Genomic DNA, 25,944 nt, shown 5'->3' on the forward strand with positions numbered 1-25,944 from the left:
ATAACACTGATATTTTTCAAGCTTTTATTTCATCATATTTCCTGCAATAGGGTGAACTACATTATTATTTTTACTTGACCTGGGGTTTTTGTTATATAAGTCAGCTTGTTTATATTACTAACTTGCAACTATTTTTTTGTGTTGTGCTTGTTTAGAATAAAACTATATAGAGTTAAATAATTTCTGTTTTCTAAATTGGCAGTATTTTAAATGCTTAGTAAAAAGGCATGTTATTTTTGAGTACCACTGAATTTTGAGTCAGGCAACTTGATTTTTAGGTTTGTCTCTCTTCAAATAAACTGTGTAGCTTTGGAGTTTTACCTCTTAGATTGGTTTTCTCATTTGTAAATGAAAGAAACAAGGCCATTAGATTAGGTAGTCTCAAATTCCACCTGTCTTTAATGTGGTTGTTTCTTGACCATTTTATAATCATTATCTGGGCTTACTTTTTTTCCCCCATGAACTATATTTACTAGATTAACCTGTACTGTTAATGCAATTTATTCTTAAATTGATAGGATTCAGATATGTTACTTTGTTTCCCATTCATGATTTTAAGTAATTTTAAAGGAGGAAAATTGTATTACCAATAATAAAAGTGAGAGGAAGCTTACATGTAAGCTTTATTTAAAAATTCTCAATATATAAATAAAAATAAAAATAAAAATTCTCCTAAAGCACCAATATAAGCACCTCAAATTTACATACAGAAAAACTGACATATAAAATGTGGTTTTTGTTCTCTTAAATATGAATATAGCTAGTTAGCCTAAACTTTGAATAAACCACGCAGTGATAATACTGGCCCATATAGCCAATTAAAAAGCTATCGGGGCCCTCGCCAGTTTGCAGCAGCAGTTAAGCATCAATCTATGAACCAGGAGGTCACAGTTCAGACTTGATTCCTAATGTAGGGTGTGCAGGAGGCAGCCAATTAATGATTTTCTCTCATTGATGTTTCTATCTCTCCCTCTCCCTTCTTCTCTGAAATCACTAAAAGTATTTTTTTTAATTAATGGAAAAAATATCCTCGGGTGAGGATTAACAAAAGAAAAAAGCTATCGGGTTTTACCAACATTAAAATAATTATAAAATGTAAAAGGAATTTCAGAGTAGATCGAAACTTTTCTGTTCAATAATTATTCTTAAGTTGTATTCTTAGATTCATTGAGGGAATACAGTTGCTAGATTGCCATGAACATGTATATATCCTGCTTTAAAATATTATTAGAGATAAATGTGATTTGTTAAAAAAAAATTTAATTTTTTTCTGGCTGTGCATATGTTTCCATAAAGCCTCTTTAGCTGTCTGATAAAATGTAGCAATTCCATTAGTTCATCTCTCTGCAGAATTCTCTTTTTTAGATTGTGTTTTCTGAGAACCAGGCCAAGGAGGTTTCTGTTACTTTTAAAGATCATTGTCTTTGCTCTAATTGTCTGCATTCGCTCATATCAATCTCTTGAACACTTTGGTCTATTTATTTGGTAATTATTGGGTCTGATAATTGGGTTTGTGGTCTGATAATGGAAAGTTGATATAGCAAGGTGAACTGTTCTGGTGTGATTTCTTTGGTTATATAGTTCTGTGCCTTGGTCAGATCACTGAATCAGGCAGCTCTCCTGGCTTCCAGAAATTAAATCAGATTTCCCAGCTGCTCTCATGCCTATGTTACTTGCCTATATTACAATGCCTACATTACAATATTATTTTGATTGCCTGTTTAAAAATTAATCTTCATTTTCAAATATCTTGCTCTGCATGTTTGATTACATTTGTTAAACTTGAACCTGATGCCCAAACATTTCTTTGAATATTTTCTGGGTTTTGATAATGGGATATTCTATAACATAAAGCAGATAATCCCAGAATGATTTAATTTATATTGGTCATCCACAGTTTTTCTATTTCTGTACTTTTCCCCTCCCCAGTTTTGAAAAGAAAATTTATAAATGTCTTCCTTCACTCCCTTATTCCTGCCTCAGTTAGTTTCCCCCCAAACTACTCTGGTGAGCAGAAACATTTAATAGGAAATAAAAGAACAACACAGTAGTTCTTTACATTGAGTTGAGGTGAAAATGATGTACTGGAAAATAATGTATTTTATTTATATGTGAGCTTAAAATTATTTTTTTAATCATAAAAAGGACTCTGATATAAAAATATTAGTCTGGAAGTTCTCTTGTTATCAGGTGCTATTTCTACCTTAGCTGTGAGTTATCACAGTAAATTGAATTCTTTATCTTTTTTTTACTTCACTAGAATAATCCCATTTCATACATCTTTAATACCAGCTTCAAACAACTTGCTTGCTTTTATTTTCAAACTAGAGGCCCGGTGCATGAAATTCATGCACCTCAGCCCAGCCTGTGCCCTCTCATAGTCTGGGACCTCTTGCTCCTTACTGCCCGCCTGCTTGCTGTTTCTTTACTACTTGGCTCACTGCTCCTTCCTTAGCACTGCTGTGGAGGAGGGAGAGGCTCCTGCCACCACCACTGCGCTCACCACCTGTGAGCCCAGTGGGAGCACACTGACCACCAGGGGGCAGCTCCTGCATTGAACATCTGCCCGTTGGTGGTCAGTGTGCATCATAGCGACTGGCCTTAATGGTCTCTTAGGCTTTTATTATATAGATGGCAAAATTTACTTTTGAGAGTTTTCTTGTTTTCATTGAAGTTTATTTTGGCATGATAAAGATATCACCACCCTCCCCCAGCCATAAAAAGAAAAGTTAATTTGACGCTGAAAATCTATTGAATTGTCTTATTTTTTATTAATTAAAAAAGCTAGAAAGCTGTTTCTTCTCATTTAAACATTTTTAATTAATAAAATACTAATTTTGCTGTACTTTAATCTGATAGTGAAATTGGGAGATTATATAAATTTATGTGTCTACAGTTAATAGTTATCGGTTATTTCACTTTCTGTAATATGCAAGACCCCAAGCATAATGTGAGCTTTTTTAAACAACATAAACATAGACAGTTATTTAGAGAATATAACAAAATTTTAAAAGCTGATAAAAATCACAAATGTCAGAACTCTAAAAGGCATTATATGTGAATTAATTAAATGCCTGCCATACATTTCTACTCTGTTTTTTAAGCCTTTTTTGTTTTGCTTTGTCTTAACATTTATACAGTGTTGTATACGTTAAGTTATCAGTCATCTCAACAAAAAACTCCTGTACATAAACTGTTTCGTTGTGTTTTCTAGAATCAGACCAAGCAGATTCTTACTGTGTGGTCATAGTTGGATAATGTTATTCTGAACTGTATGAAATTGCCAGTTTTGTTGGTCAAAAGTGATCAAATGTTAGCATTTTATAATACACTAGAGGTCTGGGGCATGAAATTTGTGCACTGGAGGGGGCACCCTCAGCCTGGCCTGTGCCCTCTCGCAGGAGCCTTCAGGAGATGTCCAACTGCTGGTTTAGACTCACTCCCCGTGGGCCTTAGCTGGCAGTCGGACATCCTTAGTGCTGCCGCGGAGGCGGGAGAGGCTCCCACCACTGCCACTGCACTCGCCAGCTGTGAGCCCTGCTTCTGGTTGAGCAGCTCTCCCCTGGGGGAGCACATTGACCAACAGGGGGCAGCTCCTGCATTGAGCATCTGCCCCCCTGGTGGTCAGTGCGTGTCATAGCAACTGGTCATTCCGCCATTTGGTCGATTTGCATATTAGCCTTTTATTATATAGGTCTAGAGGTCCAGTCCCTCAGCCCAGCCTGCACCCTCTCGCAATCTGGGACCCCTCAGGTAGGGTCTCTAGGCCTGGCTGGCGATCAGGGCCTATGGAGGCTTTCCTTCCCCTGGCTGCCAGCAGTGGCCCTGCCCCCACCTCTGTGGGGCGATTGATCACAGAGTCCCCAGATTGATCAACCTGCAGAGGGAGGACCCGCCACAGCGCTGCCAGCTGGGTAGCCTGGGCCTCCCTCTTTAGGGCAATCATGGGGCTCTGTGATTGATCACCCAGCAGAGGGAGGCCCCGCCCACCTGGCAGGGCTCCATGGTCGATCACTGAGCAGAGGGTGGCCTGGACCTCCGTTTTGGGGGCAATTGCAGAGCCCCTGATCAATTGCCCCACCGGCCAGTTGCCTGGGCCTCCCTCTGCGGGGCAATCGTGGGATGATGGCGGGGCCCCCCGACCAATCGCATTGTACCCGCCTTGGCTGGCCTGGCGCCAGTGCATGTCATAGCATGGTCGTCCGGAAGGTCGTCTGGATTGTTGTTCTGTTCGGTTGTTCGGTCAATTTGCATATTATGCTTTTGTTATAGATATTTAAGAAAGAACCAAACAAAGATCTTTAGAACAGATATATTGAGTTCCCATCCCAACTCTTCTTATCAGCCTATCAGAGGCTTTATGAAGGAGACTCTCAAACTACAGATAACCACAGGGCTACCAAGAAATGCTTTGTTTTGTTAAATTGTCCAGATTTCAAAGATATTTATAAAAAAGACTTCAGTAACTGAAGCAGATATCTTTTGGGAATACTTAAATTACATAAGCTTTTATTAAGTCAATGTGTAGTTCTTTCATATCCTTAGATATTGTCATATATAAAGGATTAGTCTGTAAATATCACTGAAAGGCAAAAAGACTCCCCCACCTCATATCTAATATGGACTCAAATTTTGCTAATTATAGAATTTTAATTTTATCTTCTTGGTAGGCATTTGGAGATAAAACTACTATGTTATATAGCCAACAAGTTTCCCTCAAAATGCCATTTAAAGATTTTTATACCTATACTAGAGGCCCAGTGCACCAGTGGGGTCCCTTGGCCTGGCCTGCAGGGATCGGGCTGAAACCGGCTCTCCGACATCCCCCGAGGGGTCCCGGATTGCGAGAGGGCACAGACCAGGCCGAGGGACCCCACCCGTGCACAATCGGGGCTGTGGAGGGTCAGCGGGAGGGCTCCAGGGTGTGTCCAGCTCGTCTTGCCCAGTCCTAATCGGCTGGACCCCAGCAGCAAGCTAACCTACCAGTTGGAGCATCTGCCCCCTGGTGGTCAGTGCACATCTAGCTACCAGTCAAACAGTTGCTTAGGCTTTTATATATGTAGATTTCAAGTGATAAGAATAGAAGTGAGTATAAAAATATGAAGCTTCTTCTACACATGAAATCCCCAATTTTAGTTACAGCTGTGATCTAAAAGGTTGTAAATTGAGTTGTTCCAAATTCAGATGTTGTTACAGCTCCTCATATAAATAATATCATGAATAATAAGGGTAACAGGTTAGCTAACAAGAGTTGATCTAGTACATTCCAGTATCTTGGTGTCTTGGTTTTGGATAAACTTTTATAGTGGAGAAAGCTTATTTTGACCTCTTAATAACTTCTTGGTATATTTCTTCTTAGTTGATACCATGAGTCTTGCCCAAGTACATACCCTCTCCTTTACATTCCCCAAGATATTACTATCTGCCTTTTTTTTTTAATGTTTTTATTGATTTCAGAGACAGGAAGGGAGATGGAAAGAGGGATAGAAACATCAATGATGAGAAATAATCAATTGGTTGCCTCCTGCACACCCCCTATTAGGGATCGAGCCTGTAACCCAGGCATGTGCTCTGACCGGGAGTCGAACCATGACCTCCTGGTTAACGCTCAACCACTAAGCCACATGGACAGGGCTGCCTTTTATCTCCAGTCTTCCTTACCGATACTTCCAAAGTATAACATCTCAAGTGTTAGGAAGAAGGAAATTTGCTTTAACTTATTAACATTAAAGTATTGGTGACTGTAGCCCTTTTACCTCTGTCTTAAAGAGAAATCTGTACTTAAGAACAAACACATTATTCAACAATAAAGATTTAAAATAAATAAATAGAACAAATACATTAGTGCCAGTGCAAATTACTATCAGTTAATAGAATATTAAGTTTTAAGACAAAAGTGAAAATAATCTCAGTGTTGATGGGACTATTGTGAGGCAAGAGATATTAAATGACCGAACTTAGGAATCTGCCCCTCTTTCACCAAACCCATGAAATGTCTGAAAGTGCTGTATATTTTCAGTGACCTTGAGGAAGGGAACTAGTCACTTGTAATTATGGGTTCTATGATGTCAGTGCCATGCTGATCCTATTTTTTTTTTTTTTCAGTTTAAGGTTGTGTCCAGAGCATCCTAGGTATCCATCATCCATACTATTCTCCTGATATGGCCTGTGTTTCAGTCTTGACCTATCTTCCAGCTCTATTCATTGATATTAAATTCACAGGTGAACACTGTCCATTCTTGTAAAAAAAAAAAAAAAGTCTTCATTTTACTGTTATCAAGAATGACTACCACCTTCTCTTTTTTCAAGAGATATAAAGGTAGAAAAGTTATTCCTTTTTTCATTATTTTCCTTTTAAAACTATTATTTTTAAATAGCTGGCAGTTAGCAATTTAGTTTCCAAACCTGTTTTGAATTAAATTGACAAGGCAATTCTAAAATTTTAATCTTGCTTTATCATATAAACATCTAGATAGAAAGTGTTTATGCTAAAGACATGTATTTTGTGGCATTAGTTCTTCATGTTTCTCTTTTGTGTATTGAAAATTGTTCATTTCCAAGTGAGTGGGAAAGTTACTATTGTTGAGATGTGTATAGGGCAAGTGCACTTGATTAGAGCATGAACTGTATTTTTACATTAGCTGGATGTGCTTTGCACTCTGCTCTTGTAGATTTATTTTGTTTACAGTAGACTACTGTCAGTTTTTGTAAATGTTTTTACTTAGCACTTTAACTGTGAGTGTACAAACTGATTTTAAATGTAGTGGTTGTATATTTTGGTTATAAACTGGAAATTTTTAATAAAATAAAATAATTTGTTCTCTGTTTTGTCATTAGTACCTGATTGAATATTTTTTTAAATCATCTTCTAGCTGAACTAGCGTGGCTCAGTGGTTGAGCCTTGACCTATGAACCAGGAGGTCATGGTTAGATTCAGGTTGGGGCACATGCCCATGTTTCAGACTCCATCCCTAGTAGGGGATGTGCAGGAGGCAGCTGATCAATTATTCTCTCTCATCATTGATGTTTCTCCCTCTCTCTCTCCTCCCTTCCTCTCTGAAATCAATAAAATATTTTTTAAAAATCACCTTCTAGACTCTATTAGACTGCTACTTTTAAATTAGGATATTCTTGTAATAATCACTTTTCATTCATAACATAGGATTCACAATCTGGAACATAGCAGACAAACACACACCATCTTGTATCATGGCTCTTTCACATTTACTTTGTCAATACAGGTTAAGACCCATCTCTGTACGTTGTCACATCCTCTGTACATAACACGTATCCTCAGTACTAGGCACATAATAGGGGCTCAGTGAATATCTGCGGCAAAATACGAATCCATTGGATACAGCCCCGGGAGCCTTGTGACGCAGTTGCACGCATGGGTAGGGGCGGGGGAAGTAGCAGCCGCCAGCGCGGTCCGCCCTCTTCCACTGCGGCCGTGGGAATGGAAACATCTGACCCACAGGCCAGCGCCCAGCCTTCGCGGGTGTCATCGCGAGACCAGCTCGCTGGACTATCCGTGTCCAGTCAGGGACGTTTTGACTCACTGGACCTTGCAGAACTGGCTAAAAAGCAACAATGGTGGCATAAGCTCTTTGGGCAGGAATCTGGACCTGCAACTGAAAGGTATAGCATGGCCGCCCAGCTGATAATTGGAGGCGTCACTGGTTGGTGCACCGGCTTCATATTCCAGAAAGTTGGGAAGTTGGCTGCAACAGCTGTGGGAGGAGGTTTTTTCCTCCTTCAGCTTGCGAACCATGCTGAGTACATCAAAATTGACTGGCAACAAGTAGAGAAGGACATGAAGAAAGCCAAGGAACAGCTGAAGGGCCAGAGGAGCACCCAGTTCCCTATGGAGGTGAAAAGCAAAGCTGAGGAGATCGTGTTGTTTGTGAAGACGAACATCATGTTGGCTGGTGGATTTCTCGGAGGCTTTCTGCTTGGCATGTATTCCTAAGGAGGACAACTTCGTTTCCATTATTCCTGGCTTTCTACCTACTAGCCTCTTCACTCCATCTTAGGACATCAAGTCTCACTCCTCCTCTGTGCCTTCCTCCCTGCTGTGGCATATCTGAATGGCTTCTATAAGGCATTTGTTGGTACAAACTGATATGGCCCTACTGTGAGCCTCCGGCAACACCGGAAGAGATAGCAGACTTTAGCTCTCCTCCCAGAACACTCCCCACCTGGCTAATCTGTAGGTCAACAAGAATGTTCCTTTCCCCCTATATAAGATATTTCCTAAAACATAGTGCAAGATGGCGCACCATGGAGGATAGGTGGATCCTCAAAGGTTGTCCCAAACTTGATTTGGAAAAGGAGTAACAAGCACATAAGATACTTGACTATGAAAAGGAACTGAATACATTCGCCTTAAAGCATGAAAGGGGGCGGGGGGGGGGGGTGGAATACATTAAAGTATATCAATTTCCCAACAGGAAAGCCTACTCACATAAGCAAATCACTTTTGGGTGTTTTTGTTTTTCTTGTTTTGTTTGCATAAGAAGGCAGACCAGGATTTAAACTACTATTAGAGTTTCTTGCCTGGATCATGCAGTTTTTAGTTGGAAGATACCTTAGAAATCATATGGTTCAATCTTCAACCCAGTATAGGAATTCTTCAGAACCATCTTTTATAAGCCTCTGCATGAATGATTTCTGTAATAGGAAGCTCACTACTCTGTAAGGCCTTCCATTCCATTTTGAGGCAGCTTATTATATAAACGCTTTCCATATATTGAGTGACAAATGTATTTCTTTGTTACCTTCACACATTGGTATTGTCCTACAAATATCCAGTAATTCCTTCACAGTATTATTTTCTAAACATTTGAGAAAAACTATGCTGTTTCATCCAAATTTTTTCTCTAGGCAAAATATGTCCCATTCTCCAATTCCTGTCTTATTTTTCTCTTCTCTAATGACTTCCTTTTAGACCCAGTAGTTTCCTTCCAAAGACTCCAGTTGTGAATATTCCTCTTAAAATTTTCCACAGAACTGAATACGTTTCTCCAGATTCTATAAAACCAGTGAAGAATTCAGTATATACTATATTCTGTACATTACACTTCTGTGACGTTTATCATAGAAGAATGGGACATTCTTTTTTACAACGATCTCTCTTTAATCATTGAAAGGAAATGAAGAGATGTATATATACATTTTCATCAATTATTCAAACTCTTTGCCAATGAAAGTCCAATATTTCCTGGAGGCACTGATTGATGACTATGTGCCAGGCAATGAACCTCAAAGTATCTCCTGACAATTAAGGTGGGAAAAGGTCCTAACTTATTGTTATATATTGCTAACTTTAAGGAGTTAACATTTGAAGGGAAGGGGGGAATTTCTGAGTATATTTTATGTTGATCTAATTTCATAGATCAGTGTTGATCATTAGATTGAGTAATAAATCAGTGTATGTGCTGGAGCACGTAGATACATGTGCATACAGTTTCTTCATCTATAAATGAAAATATTGGACTAAACCAAAGGCTTTTAGCTATGGGATTCTTTCATCAGCATAGTAAGTCTCAGTATATAAACAGATAAAGACTGTTTAAAGAGAAAGTGCCTAAAATCCCACATAAGCCTAACCCTTCTCTTTCTCTCTTCACTACAGCATCCCTTGAAGCACCTAGATTGAACTCCCATTTTAAAAATTACTAAATCAGCCCTGGCTGGTGTTGCTCAGTGGATGGAGCATCGGCCCATGTACAGAAGGGTCATAGGTTTGATTCCTGGTCAAGGGCACATACCTGGGTTGTGGGTTTCATCCCTGGGGGTGCAGGAGGCGACCAATGGACGTCTCTCTCCCCCCTTCCTCCCACTCTCTGTAAAAATCAATGGAAAAAGTATCCTCGGATGAGAATTAAAAAGAAAGAAAGAAAAGAAAGATAGAAAGAAAAGAAATTACTGAATCATTCTATATCTTAATTGTGATGGTCACACAAATCTACAAGTGATAAAATTGCACAAAACTACACACACAAATGAGAGAGTGTAAAACTGGTGAAATCTGAATAAAATAGATGGATTGTATTTATGCCAATTTCTTTCTTGGTTTTGATATTTTACTCTAGTTACAAAAAATGTTACCATTGAGGGAAACTGGGTATGGGTATTATTTCTTAAAAACTGCATGTAAATCTATAATTATCTTAAAATATTTCGGTGACTCCTGATCCAACCCAAGACATGATAAAACAGAAGCTCACTAAGCTGGAAGGAAAGTTGGGGTTAGGAAGCCACTTCCCCTGGCTTTCAGAGAAGAATGTGTTCCTCTAGAACAGAGATTCTCAAATTTTCTGTTGCATAAAAATCACCTGGGGGTGGGGAGGTAAGGATAGTATGGGGAAAAAAAAAATGATTCTCAGGCCCACTCATCAGAGATTTAGATTCAATAAGTCTGAGGCAGGACCCAGGAATCTGAATTTAAAAGCACACATGATTCTCATGCTTCTGGTCCAAGGACCACACTTTGAAAAACATCTTATTGCCCTAGCCAGTGGTCAGCAAACTCATTAGTCAACAGAGCCAAATATCAACAGTACTTCTTCAAAATATTCATTTGCAGGTGAAAACCGACTTCTGCGCATGGGCCATGAAGTTTCAATCACATCGTACTTGCGCCCGCATGTGGTTTGTGGAAGAGCCATACTCAAGGGGCCAAAGAGCTGCATGTGGCTCGAGAGCCACAGTTTGCCAACCACGGTCCTAGGCAATAAGTAAATCCTCTATATGACAGATGGACAAATAAGCAGGGGATGATGAATTGTTTTGAATACTTTTCTAGTTGTCTTCCCCTTTGCCCCAGAATCCCTTGCTCAGCAGCAGCTTGCCCATGCCATGGGGTGGGCACATGGGAAGTATGCAGACATCTGCGAGCTACCCTCGTGGGCACAGTATAACTCTAGGGAGGTGATGGGCCAGTTTTGAGTCAGCTTTACTAATGAGCATCACTTGTTGACTGACTCTAGGGGAGGAGCTCATTATTTATGTTTGGCCCAGAGCCTTCTCTTGTAGGGCTGCAAATGAATAGATGCCATACAGCTTCCATGTTCACCTCAGTGGAAAAAAGTGGGAAGATCATCAAAGCAACAATTTAGTTCATGCTTCTCGTTGAAAAGGGTCAGATTAGCTGGAAGGAAGCTTGTGGAGGCTGTTTGGCACAGAGTTTTCACACTTGATCTATTCCTTTCTTCAATTGCATTACCCCTGCCCATCCCACCCTGATCCCTTGAATGGGGTCATTGTTTGCACTAAGTCATCCAAATGAAAGCTTCTGTTCTTTTGAGCAATTCCTACCCCCAGTCCCCAGATGCTTAGGAAATATAACCCCTAAGAAAACAACACAAGGTTGAGAATATTATGTCAGGAGTCGCTTTTCCTGTAAAGGGGCCGGCCTAATCCAGGAACTTCATTTCTTTTATTATCCCCGCTTCAAACCCCCTGCAGTACAAGAGAAATCTTGTAGCTCTTCATCTCTTGGTAAGAACTCTAGAATGAAAACCCTAGAGTCAAGTGTATATACTTGGAATTAAAACTTAAGTTGGAAAATAAGTTGGAATTTGTAGAGCTGAACTTTAAAATGTTTTCCTAGGCTGTCCCCACTGACACTCCAAGGAAAGGGAAGAGGCCTAGAGCAAAGATCCAAAGATCAGATTTAGATTCTTTAGGTTGATGGTTGCAATATAGATAGGCACATTCTTTGATCATAAGACCACATTATACACAAGTGCAGAAAGGAAGGTTCCTTTCATTCCTTCCCTGCTCCTATAGCCCACAGGTACTGGAAGGGAGAGAACCCTCAGCTTGTGTGGCAACCTTTGCTCCTGCTGCTATCCATGACACCCGGGACTTCCCCTGACCCCTGGACAACTTCTGAGCTGGCACTGTATTGACTGAAAATGTTTTCATCTATGTGGATCCCTTCTTTGAACTAAGGAGAGACGGGAGCCGTGAGAAGTGGATGACTTGCTAAGATAACACTGCTCAGCAGCATGGATTTCCTCTTGATGTTACTCTAGGATGGTTCGTATCATTAAGTTTTAAGACCATACTGCTCCCTTTTAATGAGTGGAGTACATTTGGAGGAGAGAAAAGATGGGAGGGGAGATTAAACAGCGCTGAGGAATGCTCATCTTCAAAGTTTAGCCCATAGTCTGGGTGAGAAGGGGTGGAAGCTGGTGTCAGCCTTTCTCTCTGCTGCCCCCTTTCTTCCCTGTGGCTCTTTCTAGCCATCTCTCTACCTTTCTGTTTCTCTGCACATTTCTCTTTGCTTCCACTTTTCTGTAGCCCTGTTTGGACCAGGAGTTCTTAACCTGTAGTTCATGGATCCCTTGAATATAACATAAACATGTCCACTTTATGGGGAAAGCCCTACAGTTCCTCATTTTCTCAAAGAGGGCGTGATGAGAAAAAAGTGAAGAACCATAGTTGCTCTCCCTAGTTTCACATTTTGGGGTGGCATACTGCGTGGATGAGGAAAGTAAGCTGAAAAGCAGGAAACCTAATGGAATTTGAATCCGTGAACAGGATTCATTTTCAGCAGCTTGCGGGGCTGTCAGAACAGTTGGCTGCAGAGAGGCAGAAACAAACTGGAAGGCCTGACAGTCATCTGAGCAATATGAGACACTCCTTTACTGATCTCAACAAGTAGAGCAGATCTTTGACACTCAAGAGTATAGATTGCAACCCCATGTTTTGATGTTCTGATGTACCAACATTCCAGGATTTTTGTTGGCATAATGCTGCCATCATAGGGTTTTAGTTTTTTAAATTTTTTTGAGGGTGGTCATGAATTTATAGACTGAAATCCACAGATAGCTTTTTCCCCCCCTGAAAACAAGGCAAGGACACTAGAAATTAAAAGCAATGCTTTCAAACAAAACTTTACATTTGTAAATAATAGTGGAACTTCATGCCACAAAATACAGCATTACAAAGAACACGTATATGAATAAAAGTATCTACAGTGTGAAGGTGATGTGGCCTCGGTTATGCATCTGCACCTAGAAGGGGAGAACTCTTCATCCCACTTGTACTATTGCACAGCTGGCCAGCTGCAGTCCAGGCGTCCAGAAGCATCTGGTTTGGGTGGTGGATATGACATCCAGAGAATGAGCTTTTACAAGACGACTTTCCTTCCAGTTACCAAATAAAAAGGCCCTTCAGCACAAATACACTGTAGTGAAACCTGTAAAAGAAGCAACAGACTCAATTATTTTCTTCTGAAGAAACACTTGCAGGTCCAAGATACCTGAATAATTACAATTCACAGCTTCAAAGTAAAGGCAGCACACACACCCTTCCCACCCCCTCAGAACCTCCATCCTAAATAAACCCTTCACTGGGATCAAGTCTCTATCTTGAGGCGGGAAGCTTGGCTAGTTTTTATTGTTTTTGCTATATGTTTTCCAGCCAGATGGCTTGTCTGAGATTTTTCTTCAATCAGGCTATCTTTTGACCCATTTCTTCTCTGACGAACTGTGGAGCCACCAGAACCCTACACATCTGAAGAGTGGGTCACAGGGAGTGGGGGTACCAACTCCGTTTTTGAATTCACTTCCGACAGAACGGACCGCTCTCCATCTGAACACTGGGACCTGCAGTACCGGAGGTAACTTCTCGGAGAACGAGAATGTCTGATGGGATCGGGTCACCTTGAGTCTCTATTTTAGTGCGTGGAATCTCTTTTCTTTGTTCTTCTGACAACCCAGACGGATTCAAAGTTCCTTCTGAATATGCTTCCATAACTCTTCTTTTACTTGGATATCAGGGCTTCTCGAGCGAGATCTGTGTCTGGATCGCCACACACAGTGTGTGTGTGTGTGTGTGTGTGTGTGTGTGTGTGTGTGTGTGTTGGGTTTTTGTTGTTGTTGTCTCCTTAACACAGCTTCCCACTGAGGCACTGAATCAACCACATAGTTCTCCGGCCCTTCCCGATGTTCTCTGCATTTTCTGATTCGCTACCATGGCTTGTGTTACAGCGTGAGCGTGACCTCCTCCTTTGCTTTAGATCTAAGTCTTCACCACTGTTATGGGCAACTTTGGGGACTTGGGTGCAGTCATTGGGGGAGTTGGAGTGTCCACTCTGGGGACCATTTTCTTCCCGTGGCGCATGAAGTTTGCTTCTTTGGGTAACAGGGCTATTTTCATTCTTTGCTTTCTTAAAGCTTTTTATTGGTGAAGGTGCAATGATTTCAGTTGTTCCTTCATTTCCCATGTTTGCAATTACCCGATTTATGCTGTTTGATCCAGCTGGCTGTGTCTGTGCTATTCTCTTAGGATACGTCTTGCTTCGGCTTCTTGCCACCTTCTGATCTGGCCAGGGAAGTCGAATAGAAAGATCTCCACTCATTTGCCATGCTGTCCTGCCACTCACCCGGTGCTTATACTCATGGACCCAAACTTGCTGAGTTTTCTTGACAATAAATTTGATTCATTCGCTGGCATTCTAAACAATGTATGATGTTTATACTACACTTCCAAGCAGTTTGCAAGCAGTTTTACTCCGAGCTTCCAAAAAGAATGATGTTGCATTGCACTCTTTTCCCAGTACTCTGAGTTCAAACTGTGTCTCCTTGACGTGAACCTTTGGCCACGTCTGACCCGAGGCCAGAAATACTTTCCCAGTTACTTTTTATTCCTGTAGACAACAACACCAACTGGAGTTAATCGTAAGAAATACTCAGATTTGTTTTCTCCGTAGATGGGATGGAGGTCAACGCAGTACATCTCCAGGGATTTTACAGTCCTCAAGTAATTCAGCTCTGCTTCAGAAGGAGCCTGGCCCATTGGAGTTTTATGAATTCTTTCTATGGCTTCTTCAAGTTCTTCCTTCTGATCAGGAACAAACTGGTATTCTGACACATCCTGCAGTATGTTTATATGGATCATAATCTCCAAGTTCAGGCAGGATGGCATATGCTCCCAGCTGAGCAGCAGTGTTGACAGGGCAGGGCAGCCGGCCCTGAGGGACATCTTGCTTCACCTGCAAGAAAAACTGATATCCTTTGAGACAGCATGGAGGGACCTGGAAGGTATTATGCTAAGCGAAGTAAGCCAGTCAGAGAAAGACAAGTATCACATGATCTCACCCATATGTGGAGTCTAATGAACCAAATAAACTGATGAACAAAATAGATTCAGAGACATGGAAGCATAGAATAGACTGTAGAATCTCAGAGGGAAGGCAGGGGAGGGTGGGTGGGCCATCATAGTGTTTTTAAATCTGAAACATTCACATCTTGAGAAGTATTTAGAAAGTTAGACACTACATTGCTTAACATATGGGGTAAATATACCTTCTTTTCCATATTCTGTAATGTTCAAGAAGAGAAAAAATAATTGATAAAGACTCACTTGCAAGAATGAGTCTTGCCGAAACCGGTTTGGCTCAGTGGATATAGCGTCGGCCTGCGGACCGAAGGGTCCCAGGTTCGATTCCGGTCAGGGGCACGTGCCTGGGTTGCGGGCACATCCCCAGTGGGAGATGTGCAGGAGGCAGCTGATCGATGTTTCTCTCTCATCGATGTTTCTAACTCTCTATCTCTCTCCCTTCCTCTCTGTAAAAAATCAATAAAATATATTTAAAAAAAAAGAATGAGTCAGTGTTCAAGACTTTTGAACAAGCAGAATATGAGCATTACACTATTGAAATTGATCTAGATAACATTGTGTTAAAATCTCCAGCTATACTTGACAAAAGCAATGAAAGTAAAAACAATTCAGACAAAAAATGTAACTCAGAGTCAATAAAGTGATTGCAGACACTGAAAAAGTACACAAAGACTTTTTCCTTAAAATATTTTTTAAAAAGATATAAGACAACTAAAAATTGTATAATTTGAAGATGGATTCAGAGGAAAATGTTTGGAAATAGCTTATAACTATTGTTTTTTTACTGTTCCCCAAGCAGTGTAGAGTAAAATCTTTTTCAGCAATGGGAAACTTTGCACAAAATAAATGAACAATGATACTAGTGGAGCATTTTGTTTTTTAATGTTTCATGTTTTTAAAGCTGAAATTACATCATTTCATGTTTAAATTTTCATAATTATTTTCATCTTTATTATTATAGAATTAAAAATGCTACACACACACACACACACTCTACTTGATGGTGGTATGTGTTTGTAATTTTTTAAACTTGAACTGTATGAAAGTTTTGTTCCACTAATATTAAATATTTTCATTTTATTAAATATTAAATATTAAATAATTTCATAAATTCTGAACTTTAAAAAATTATGTAATATATGCTAGGCATTGTGCTAAATGCTTGGAATATATCAACTAATTTAATCCTCACAATTATATTATCATCTCCATTCCACAGATGATGGGGTTGAGATAGGGGAAGATAAGGTAAATTTCCTAGGGTTACACCCTTAATATTGGTAGAGCTAGGATTAGAACTTTGTGGCTGGCTCCAAAATCAATGCCCTTAAACACTACATCATACACCTCTTTAAAAATGGAAATGGTGCCCTAACTGGTTTGGCTCAATGGATAGAGCATCAGCCTGTGGACTCAAGGGTCCCAGGTTCGATTCCAGTCAAGGGCATGTACCTTGGTTGCGGGAGTAGGGAGTGTGCAGGAGGCAACTGATTGATGTTTCTAGCCCTCTATCCCTCTCCCTTCCTCTCTGTAAAAAATCAATAAAAAAATATATTTTAAAAAAATGTTTAAAAAAAGAAATGGTATTTCGGTCCTACATGAAAGAAATAGCCATATTTTGCTTGCACCGGAGCTGTAATCACCAATTCAAGAGAAATATATTCCAAAGGCTTCACAAATTCTCAATTCACAGCTTCATTTGAGATATAGTTTTATAGATCATCAGTTCAATACTTAAGAGATTTGCTTCTGAAGTTTATAGGCAAGTAAATAAGGGTATATAGAGTAATAGCAATCTTATCTATTCTTAACAATTACCCTCTGATGAAGGGACTGATCATCCCTGTCAGGAATGATCCCCAAGGGCAGCTCACAGAGTCAAAGATATTAAATCTGAGAATGGCTCTTGGGTGGTATGTATCTGCACCTGTATCACTAGCTGAGTACTTGCACTGTCATTGTGTTCGGTGCATATGGGGAGAGAAAAGAGAAACCTGGGCCCCAGGGGCATGGTCTCTAGTGAAGCATTTCTCCTCTTACCTACAGCCATTTTCAAAATGTTACCTTGACATTCAGAGATTAAGTGAAGTGATAGCCCAAGTTGAGGGAGCCTCTTGTTTGTTTGTCTAAGGGCAGTTTTTATGCCATAAACTAAAATCTCTTCTCCTTCATTTCACGTTTCACATGTTTTCTCCATTTCTCTACCCCCAAACACTCTCCCCTTTCTTCAAACCTAGTCACCTCCATCCTCCTTAGGTTTCTCTTCACCATCACATCTACCCACCCTCTCTCCTCCCCTCTCTGTCCCACATACTCTCCCCACCCTCATACGTTTTCATCGGTCTCGATTTCAACCCTTCTCTCCTTCCCCAGATAAGAGCCCCTGAGTCTACTGACCACATGTCCTTCCTTCTCTTTCATGGGCTCTCCACCCTCACATATGTCCCTCAGCCTTTCTCAGACATCTCTCTTCTTTGACAGAATTCTATTTGAGATATAAAACTGCTCCTGAGAACTTGGGATTTGGAATCTTTGGTCTAAAAATCTTGGCATACTCCTGCCCTTAAGATCCATTTAAGCCCTGTCTGGTTTGGCTCAGTGATTAGAGTGCAGCCTTCGGACCTCAGAGTCACCCGTTGGATTCCCAGTAAAGGGAATGTACCTGGGTTGCAGGTTCGATCCCTGGCTTTGGTCAGGGTGCATGTGGGAAGCAACCAATCTCTCTCTCTCTCTCTCTCTCTCTCTCTCTCTCTCTCTCTCTCTCTCTCTTTCTCTCTCTCTCCCTCCCTCTCTCCCTCCTCTCCCTTTCACTCTAAAAATCAATGGGAAAAATATCCTTGGGTGAGGATTGAGGATTAAAGAGATCCAAGTAAAATTGGTGTGAATGCCTGTCCGCGAATTCCTGTTTCTAGCCTCTGCCTCCACCATTAGTTTAGCTCACTCTATAAGTGCCCTATATCCAGGATTCAGAAATGAGATTCAGCCTTTCCCTCTGTCTACACCTAAAACTGTTCCTCACAGTATTTAGTAATGTTTCTTATTGTTAAAAAAAAAAATGATGTTTCAAGCCATATCAAAATGCTCCTACATCAAACCAGCTGTGCCAAATTGTCACAAACCTGATAGAATGGGTAGTGACAGATGGGTCAGCATGCCTGAACCAAGTTGGCCCTGCCCACATGGGCAGTATATCTTGGTTGCTGGCCAAGTAGCCTAGAGGAAATAAACTTACCAACTCATCTTTTTTTTAAAAAAATATAGTTTATTGATTTTTTACAGAGAGGAAGGGAGAGGGATAGTGAGTTAGAAACATCGATGAGAGAGAAACATCGATCAGCTGCCTCCTGCATACCCCCTACTGGGTATGTGCCCAAAACCAAGATGCATGCCCTTGACCAGAATCAAACCTGGGACCTTTCAGTCCGCAGGCCGATGCTCTATCCACTGAGCCAAACCGGTTAGGGCCCAACTCATCTTTTTTTAAGGGATGTGGGACGGGAGTAGGAAGGAACCAATGTTTACTGAGAACCTACCATAAGCCTGGCATTGTATCTCACTTAGCCCTCAAAACAGCCCTGCTGGTAGGCATTATCATACCTAATTTTGAAGATTTTGGAACTGAGAATCAGGTTAAATGGCATGATGTTTTTTTTCAATATTCCTATTGTGGATTGTCTAAATAACAGCAGTAGCTCCCCACAGGGCTGAATCAAACAAAGGCAGGGCCGTTGTAGTTGCCTAGACACCAGTCTCTATAGAGTGCCCATACCTTGCTGGAAATGTGAGAGGGAGAATGTTCTGTTCCCAGCACTTCTTGTGGGGAGAAGTGGAGTAAATAGGTGTAAGAAATACTAGTTGATGGGCTGCTGGAGGTGGGGTAGAATTACATTTCCGCTGCCCCCAGCCTCCCTTGTAGATGGCCTTCTTTAGTGTGGGGGAGGGTCACATGCGGTTCTGGTTTGGTGAGTTGGTGTGCGCTGTTAAAGATAGGGCTGAATTCTTCCTGACAGCAGAGGAAAGGCCGAGCCACTGCCACGAGAGCACCCTTTCCTTCCTCCCTGCAGCCTGACCCTCCACGTCATGCCTCACTTCCCAGTAGTGACAGGTAGTTACAGACTGAGAGTTTGAGCTCTTCAGGTCCCAGGTGCTTTAGGAGCTGCTGGCTTGGATGCAAACACAGCCAAGTCCAAGAAACACACCACGCACAATCAGTTCTGAAAATGGCACAGAAATGGTATCAAGAAACCCTCAGGCCCTAGCTGGTTTGGCTCAGTGCATAGAGCGTCGGCCTGAGGACTGAAGGGTCCCAGGTTCGATTCCGGCACATGCCTGGGTTGCAGGTTCTGTCCCCAGTAGGGGGCATGCAGGAGGCAGCCAATCAATGACTCTCTGTCATTGATGTTTCTATCTCTCTCTCCCTCTCCCTTCCTGTCTGAAATCAGTAAACATATATTTAAAAAAAAAAAAAAAGAAAGAAAACCTCAGCACAAAAATGCAAGTCTCTTAATGGAGTGGACCCCAAGTTCCTGAGGAACATGCACTTTGCCAAGAAGCACAAGAAGGGCTGGAAGAAGATGCAGGCCAACAACGCCAAGGCCATGAGCGCACATGCTGAGGTGTCAAGGCCCTCGTGAAGCCCAAGGAGGTCAAGCCCAAGAACCCAAAGGGCAGCCGCCAGCCGTCAGTTCAATCAACTTGCCAACATCATTTACCCCAAGCGTGGGAAGTGTGCTTGTGCCCACATGCCCAAGGCTCTCAGGCCCTGCTGACCAAAGGCCAAGGCCAGGCTCAAACCAAGACTCAAGCTGCAGCTGCACCTCCAGCTCCAGCTCAGGCTCTGGCTCCCAAGGATGCCTAGGGCCCCACGAAGGCTCTAGAGTAGAGGCCTCTGCCTGCTAATGTGAGAAGGGAAGGACTGGTGTGGCCTCCTGTGCGATTTATACAAACAAACCTGAGGCAGGATCTGTAAATAAAAATAAAAAGGACTATGGGATTGAATGCGAGGCAATGGGCAGCCTCCTGCGTTCCAGCCCTGGCTTCATCTGCCCCACTTGCCTAGTCTCTCTACACACATTCCTTTCATTTGTCAGTCTGGCCCTCCCCCAGGGAAGCTTCAGTCCTCCCTCCACCCACACCCCCTCCCACTCCTCTCTCTGTGGGTCATAAAGTATCAATGAAACAAATCGCCCATAACTGCCTTCCTACTATTAGGCATTCTGTAAGTTAATGTGCATATGAAGTGAGGTCATTTAAAAATTTGGTGTGACTTTCACTTTGAGTAAATCTATTCAGAACTTAAGAACAGTGTTTCTGGAAATGGTTTTCCTGAGGAGAAATCAGCAAGCCCAACATATTACAATTTCAACAGGCTTGGGTTTTTTTTAATTTTTAGAGTGACAGTCATGTTGTCTGAAGATCAAATTTCTATGTAATAATGTACACATGTGTTTACCTTAATGGGAAAAATGTTTCCTACAACAAAATCTAGCTTTTTCCAAGTTCCTTTTAAAAATTAAATAATTCAGAATGCTATAGAAAACCCTTCTTGTACATTCTCGCTGAAAGAAATGAGTGAGAAGATTGGGGAGGGACAGGGAATCACAGAGAGGTAGAAAAAGCAGAAAGATAACAAGGAGAACATGGAGAATGATGTGTGAAGAGGATAAAATAGGTGATAAAGAGGGAAAGGGAGAGAACAGAGGCATGATGGGTACTGTACCACATGCCCTTGGCGAATGAAACCGGGAAAAATGAGAGCATGGATGTTGGAGCTTTAAGGGAGAATGTCCCTTGACTCTGAGGTTGAATGTGAGGGTGAAGTCGGGGAGAAACTGTTGATTCCACCGTCTATCACAGGGCATACGCTCATCTTCCAGATGCACATCTGAGAAAGCCGCAAAAGGAAGGTCTGGACTGCTTCATCTCGCAAGGTGAGTATGCCTCCATCTGCCGTGCTGAATGCTTGCTTTGCACATTTCCTCACATCATATGCTCACAGCACCATCATATGCCATCCTGGCACCGACACAGAGGAGGCAGACGAATTAAAATGTGGGAAGTAGTGGGGAGCACAGCTTGTTTCCTGTTTTGGAATTTGTGGTAACACATGGGTTACTTTATTTTTTAAATTTTAATATATTTTCTGATGTTTTAATTGAGGTATAACTTACATAAAGTGCATTAATCTTGACAACTTTTTACATGTATATCAGGACCATATAACTGCAAACCATATATAATATATATACACATTTAATATGCTTTTACTGACTTTAGAGAGAGAGGAAGGGAGAGGTAGAGAGGCAAACATTGATCAGCACACCCCCTACTGGGGATCTAACCTACAATTCAGGCATGTGCCCTGCCTGGAATTGAACCAGCAACCTCTCGGTGCATGGGACAACATCCAACTAACTGAGCCACACTATCCAGGGCACTGCAAACCATGTAAGATAGGATCCCTTATGCTCTCTCCCAGTCAGCATTTCCCCTTCCTCAAAGGTAACCACTTTTCCAGTCTCCATCACTATAAATTAGCTTTGCCTGTTTGACTTGTAAATATGAAGAAATAGATAGAAAGATAGGGATTTGTGTGTTTGGCTTCTTTTTTCATCATTGCCTTTGAGATTCATCCATGTGAATAATTCATTCCTTATTTTTGCTGTGCAGCATTCCATTATGTGATAAACTACTTTATCCATTTTGTTGTTGGTGGGCATTTGGTTGTTTCCAGCTTTTGGTTGTTATGAATAAAGCTGCTGTGAACATTTCTGTACATGTCTTGGGTAGACACTCATCTCTCTACTGTATGTCCCCAAGAGTGGAATGACTGTGGCAGAGGGTGTATGTGTGTTTAGACTTAGTAGGTACCAAACCTACTAACCCCTGGTTACTTTCATCCGAAGTGCCTTGGAGGGAGAAGAACCCTCCACAGAGATTCCTATCTGTTTGGAGAAGACCTGGTAAGTTGCCAGAGGGTGGGAAGTGCTGAGGGATATAAGGAAATTGTAAAAGAAAGAAACACAGAAGGGAAGAAAAAGGAGGGTTCCAGCACAGAGAATGAAGACTTAGCTACAGAATGTTGAGGTCTAGGAAATGCGGGTGGCTGTTTTCAGATAGCTCTTCAGTATTGAATATTCTCTAACTTACCACAAAAGAAATAAAAATGGAGAAGACAAAGCTTTATAAAGAGGTTACAATTTTTTTTAAATCTTTACCCAAGGATATTTTCATTGATGAGAGAGAGAGAGAGAGAGAGAGAGAGAGAGAGAGAGAGAGAGAGAGAGAAACATCAATGTGTGACATCCTGCAGAGGCCCTGATCCCTGACTGGAGATCAAACCCACAGCCCATCTGAAAAATAATGCAATGATTAATAAATAATAGTACAAGAATAAACTCTGTTTTGCATAGTCACAACTGTTAATCTTCAGCCTTTAGGATGACTGGACATCATTGACCTTGGGGTGCCTATTAGGGGTTTCCTGAGCAAATCTCAGCAAGGCTTTGATTTACCTTGGAGACAAGGTAGACATGAATATATGTAAATACTGTCAGAGTTTAAGATCCCTGCTCCTCTCTGTTTTCTTCAGTCATAACTTGGTGTTTAGCCACTACCTGAGTAGGAGTAACTCTGCCCTCTCTTATTGGTTTATTCATGTCACTAACACTTATCGAGCACCTCCTCTGCATAAATGTGGAAGTTGTTGTGAGGAGATGAAAAAAGCGAATGGTATGATTCCTCCCTCAACGAACTTAACATTCTTTAAGGGTAACTCTAGGTATATAAACATAATTATAATATAAGGTAAATAAAAGAAGGAATAGCCTAGCTGGTGGTTGAGTGTCAACATATAATCCAGAAGGTCACTGTTTGATTCCCAGTTGGGGCACATGCCTATATTGTGGGCTCGATTCCTGGTAGGGGGCTACAGGAGGCAGCCAATCAATGATTCTCTCTCATCGTGTTTCTCTCTCTCTCTCTCTCTCTCTCTCTCTCTCTCTCTCTCCCTTCCTCTCTGAAATCAATAAAAAAGTATATTTTTTTAAAAGCTGCTCTTTAGCCAAAACCGGTTTGGCTCAGTGGATAGAGCGTCGGCCTGTGGACTGAAAGGTCCCAGGTTCGATTCCGGTCAAGGGCATGTACCTGGGTTGCGGGCACATCCCCAGTGGGGGATGTGCAGGAGGCGGCTGATCGATGTTTCTCTCTCATCAATGTTTCTGACTATCTCTCTCCCTTCCTCTCTGTAAAAAAAATCAATAAAATATATTTTTTTTAAAAAAAGCTGCTCTTTAAAAAAAGATAATATATGAACATATAGGCTAATCTCAACTGGAGGCTATCACGAGTTTCTCAGAAGCTGTAGCATTCTTAGCTGTGCCTTAAAGGTGAACAAGTGGGATTTCTGTAGGTAGAGAGTGGGGTGGGGCAGGAGAAAGCCCAAGTAAAGGCAAATGTTCACATCTGCTACAGCTAACTGATCCTCCTTAGCAACTGCTGAGCCCCAGCTAGAGACAGCCACACCCATCCAGATGGTCTCAGATAAAAAAGACCATAGCACTTGCAAAGCAGAGAGCATCTGGAACACAATTTAACTGTCTTAGAACAGATACTTGAGCTCATCTCATTACAGAAAGACAGAGACTCCATTCCCAGACGTCTCCTGGTAAAGATACCCAGCCAATTGGGATTCTTGCCCGCTCTCTCCTCATTCCTGTACTGCTACCCGGTGAGCTTCCAAACATCGGCCTGTGAGACAGTCTGGGGATTCAATTAAAATGAACGCTCCCCTCAAATAATGCTCTTTAGTTCACTTTTGGTAGCTTAGAGTTCACTCCTTCTATTCCATCAACAAATATTTGTGATTGCCTATTATATGCCAGAACAGTTTCTGGGCACTAAGATACAGTAAAGTAAATTGAAAAGATCCCTGCTGTGTCCTAGAGCTCCCCTTATAGCGGAGCAAGACAGACAGTAACTAAAGAAATAAACAAGAAAACTTCAACGAGTGAGAAGAGCTGCATAGAGAATTAAAATAAGGTGACATGATAGTGAGTGAATGGGTGGCCTCTTATAAGGGTCATCTGAGATGGTGACATTAAGCTGAGCTCTGACCCAGCTGGCGTGGCTCAGTAGTTGAGTGTCAACCTATGAACCAGGAGGTCACGGTTCGATTCCCGGTCAGGGCCCATGCCCAGGTTGTGGGCTTGATCCCCAATGTGGGATGTGCAGGAAGCAGCCAATCAATGGTTCTCTCATCATTGATGTTTCTCTCTCTCTCTCCCACTCCATCTCTGAAATAAAAATTATATTTAAAAAGAAAAAAAAAAAGCTGAGCTCTAGGAGCCCATCATGAAAAGATCTGAGGGCAACACATTTCAGGCAGACACAGCTCCTCCAAAGGCTCTGAGGCAGGAGCCAGTGGGTGTATCTGAGGCACAGAAACATTTCAAATGTTATAGAGGTCTGGGCAGAGTTCAGGGCTGAAAAATATACATTTGGGGAGCCACAGGGAAAATTTCCTAATGCTCTTTGTTAATTGCCATTGCCTCGGCCTTCCTCTGCCAACATTCTTAATCCTCACCTGAGGATATATTTCCATTTTTAGAGAGTGTGAAGAGAGAAATATCCATGTGGGAGAAACATATCAATTGGTTGTCTCCTGAATGCACCCTGACCAGGGCCCAGGCCAGGGAAGAGCCTGCAATCAAGGTATATGCCCTTGACCGGAATTGACCCAGGATCCTTTGGTCCACAGGCCAACGCTCTATCTACTGAGCCAAACCGGCTAGGGCAACATTCTTTTCTCTTTCCAAATCCCTGGAACCTCTCACGCTCATGCAGCCACCTTTTCTCAGCCTATTGGCTTTCTTCTTGAAAATATGGGGACCTGAGGACCCTGATCATTTTCCATTTAGAATAGGACCACCTTCCCATTCCCGTTAACCTCCCCTCATTCCCAATCTAACACACACACACACACACACACACACACACACACACACACAGAGACACTTCGGGTGGATTACATTCACTGATTTTTGATTCATTACCCTGACCCGAGCAAATGTAGACATAAATACTGATTAAGCAAAGTTCACTGAATTTAACAGTTGGGAAGGCTTCCAGAATACCAGACAAGAGCAGCTTTTGATGATCTTTGCCCTATTTCCCAGATGAAAAATTGAACGATAAGTGGATCTAGTTTTCATGCTTATCAGTGGCAGAGGCAGAGACAAAGCCCAGAGACCACTGTGCACACCCAGTGACCCCTTTCATCCCCGATTTGACCTGATCCCTGCAGATGCACTATCTGTGGCTGTCATTTGGACCAGAGGAAAGAGGATTCCCGATCCAGGCATTAAGTGTAGGCTCTAACACTGGAAGCCAAAAGAAAAGAGTTATTAAGCACTTTTGTGTGGCAAGAACTTGCTTTGCAAGTTATCTATCTTAATTTCCACACCAACCCCTGTGAAATGGCTTGTGTTATCCCCACTTTGCAGATGAAGAAACAGGGGCTCAAATGGGTAAAATGACTTCTTCACCTCTGGGCATCAAGCTCTGATCTGTTTGATCCTATTATCCTGTATTGCCTCTCCTATCCTGTCTTTTAACCTCTCTGAGCCGGGTTTTTTTTCATTGAAGAAACGGGACATGAAAAAAATTATTTTTATGGTCTCATCTCAATCTCATATTCTGGACTCCATGTGCATTTAAATGGGTTTAATCTTCCCGTTTTCTAAGCGAGAGTTCTGTGTCATACTGTACTGAAATGCCAGCGGGTGACAGTCACCCCTGCGTGGCGAGAGG

General features: G+C 41.6%; 2 protein-coding genes and 1 pseudogene across 3 annotated transcripts in view; 2 read left to right on the forward strand and 1 right to left on the reverse strand.

The window, feature by feature from the left end:
* The window catches only part of FZD3 (frizzled class receptor 3), a 133,959-nt gene extending 111,741 nt beyond the window's left edge, over window positions 1-22,218 (forward strand). Inside the window, exons 8-9 of the mRNA XM_081092871.1 lie at window positions 21,012-21,065; window positions 22,041-22,218. Of these exons, the coding sequence (XP_080948997.1) occupies window positions 21,012-21,065; window positions 22,041-22,101 (115 nt within the window). The 3' untranslated portion in view covers window positions 22,102-22,218. The remainder of the gene's footprint in view (window positions 1-21,011; window positions 21,066-22,040) is intronic.
* On the forward strand, window positions 7,391-10,363 carry LOC308519227 (FUN14 domain-containing protein 2-like; the record flags this gene model as incomplete). Its single annotated transcript, XM_081091230.1, has 1 exon — window positions 7,391-10,363. One exon carries the CDS (start codon window positions 7,391-7,393, stop codon window positions 7,967-7,969), a length of 579 nt encoding a protein of 192 aa, XP_080947356.1. The 3' UTR covers window positions 7,970-10,363.
* On the reverse strand, window positions 13,520-17,185 carry LOC308519228 (band 4.1-like protein 4A; annotated as a pseudogene). Its single transcript has 2 exons — window positions 17,176-17,185; window positions 13,520-15,027 (listed from the first exon to the last, which is right to left on the reverse strand). The product of its transcript is annotated as a band 4.1-like protein 4A (transcript).
* Window positions 22,219-25,944: the final 3,726 nt, after the last annotated feature.

This window comes from Myotis nattereri, assembly GCF_964212035.1.
Source record: "Myotis nattereri genome assembly, chromosome: 5".
Classification (NCBI taxonomy): Eukaryota; Metazoa; Chordata; class Mammalia; order Chiroptera; family Vespertilionidae; genus Myotis; species Myotis nattereri.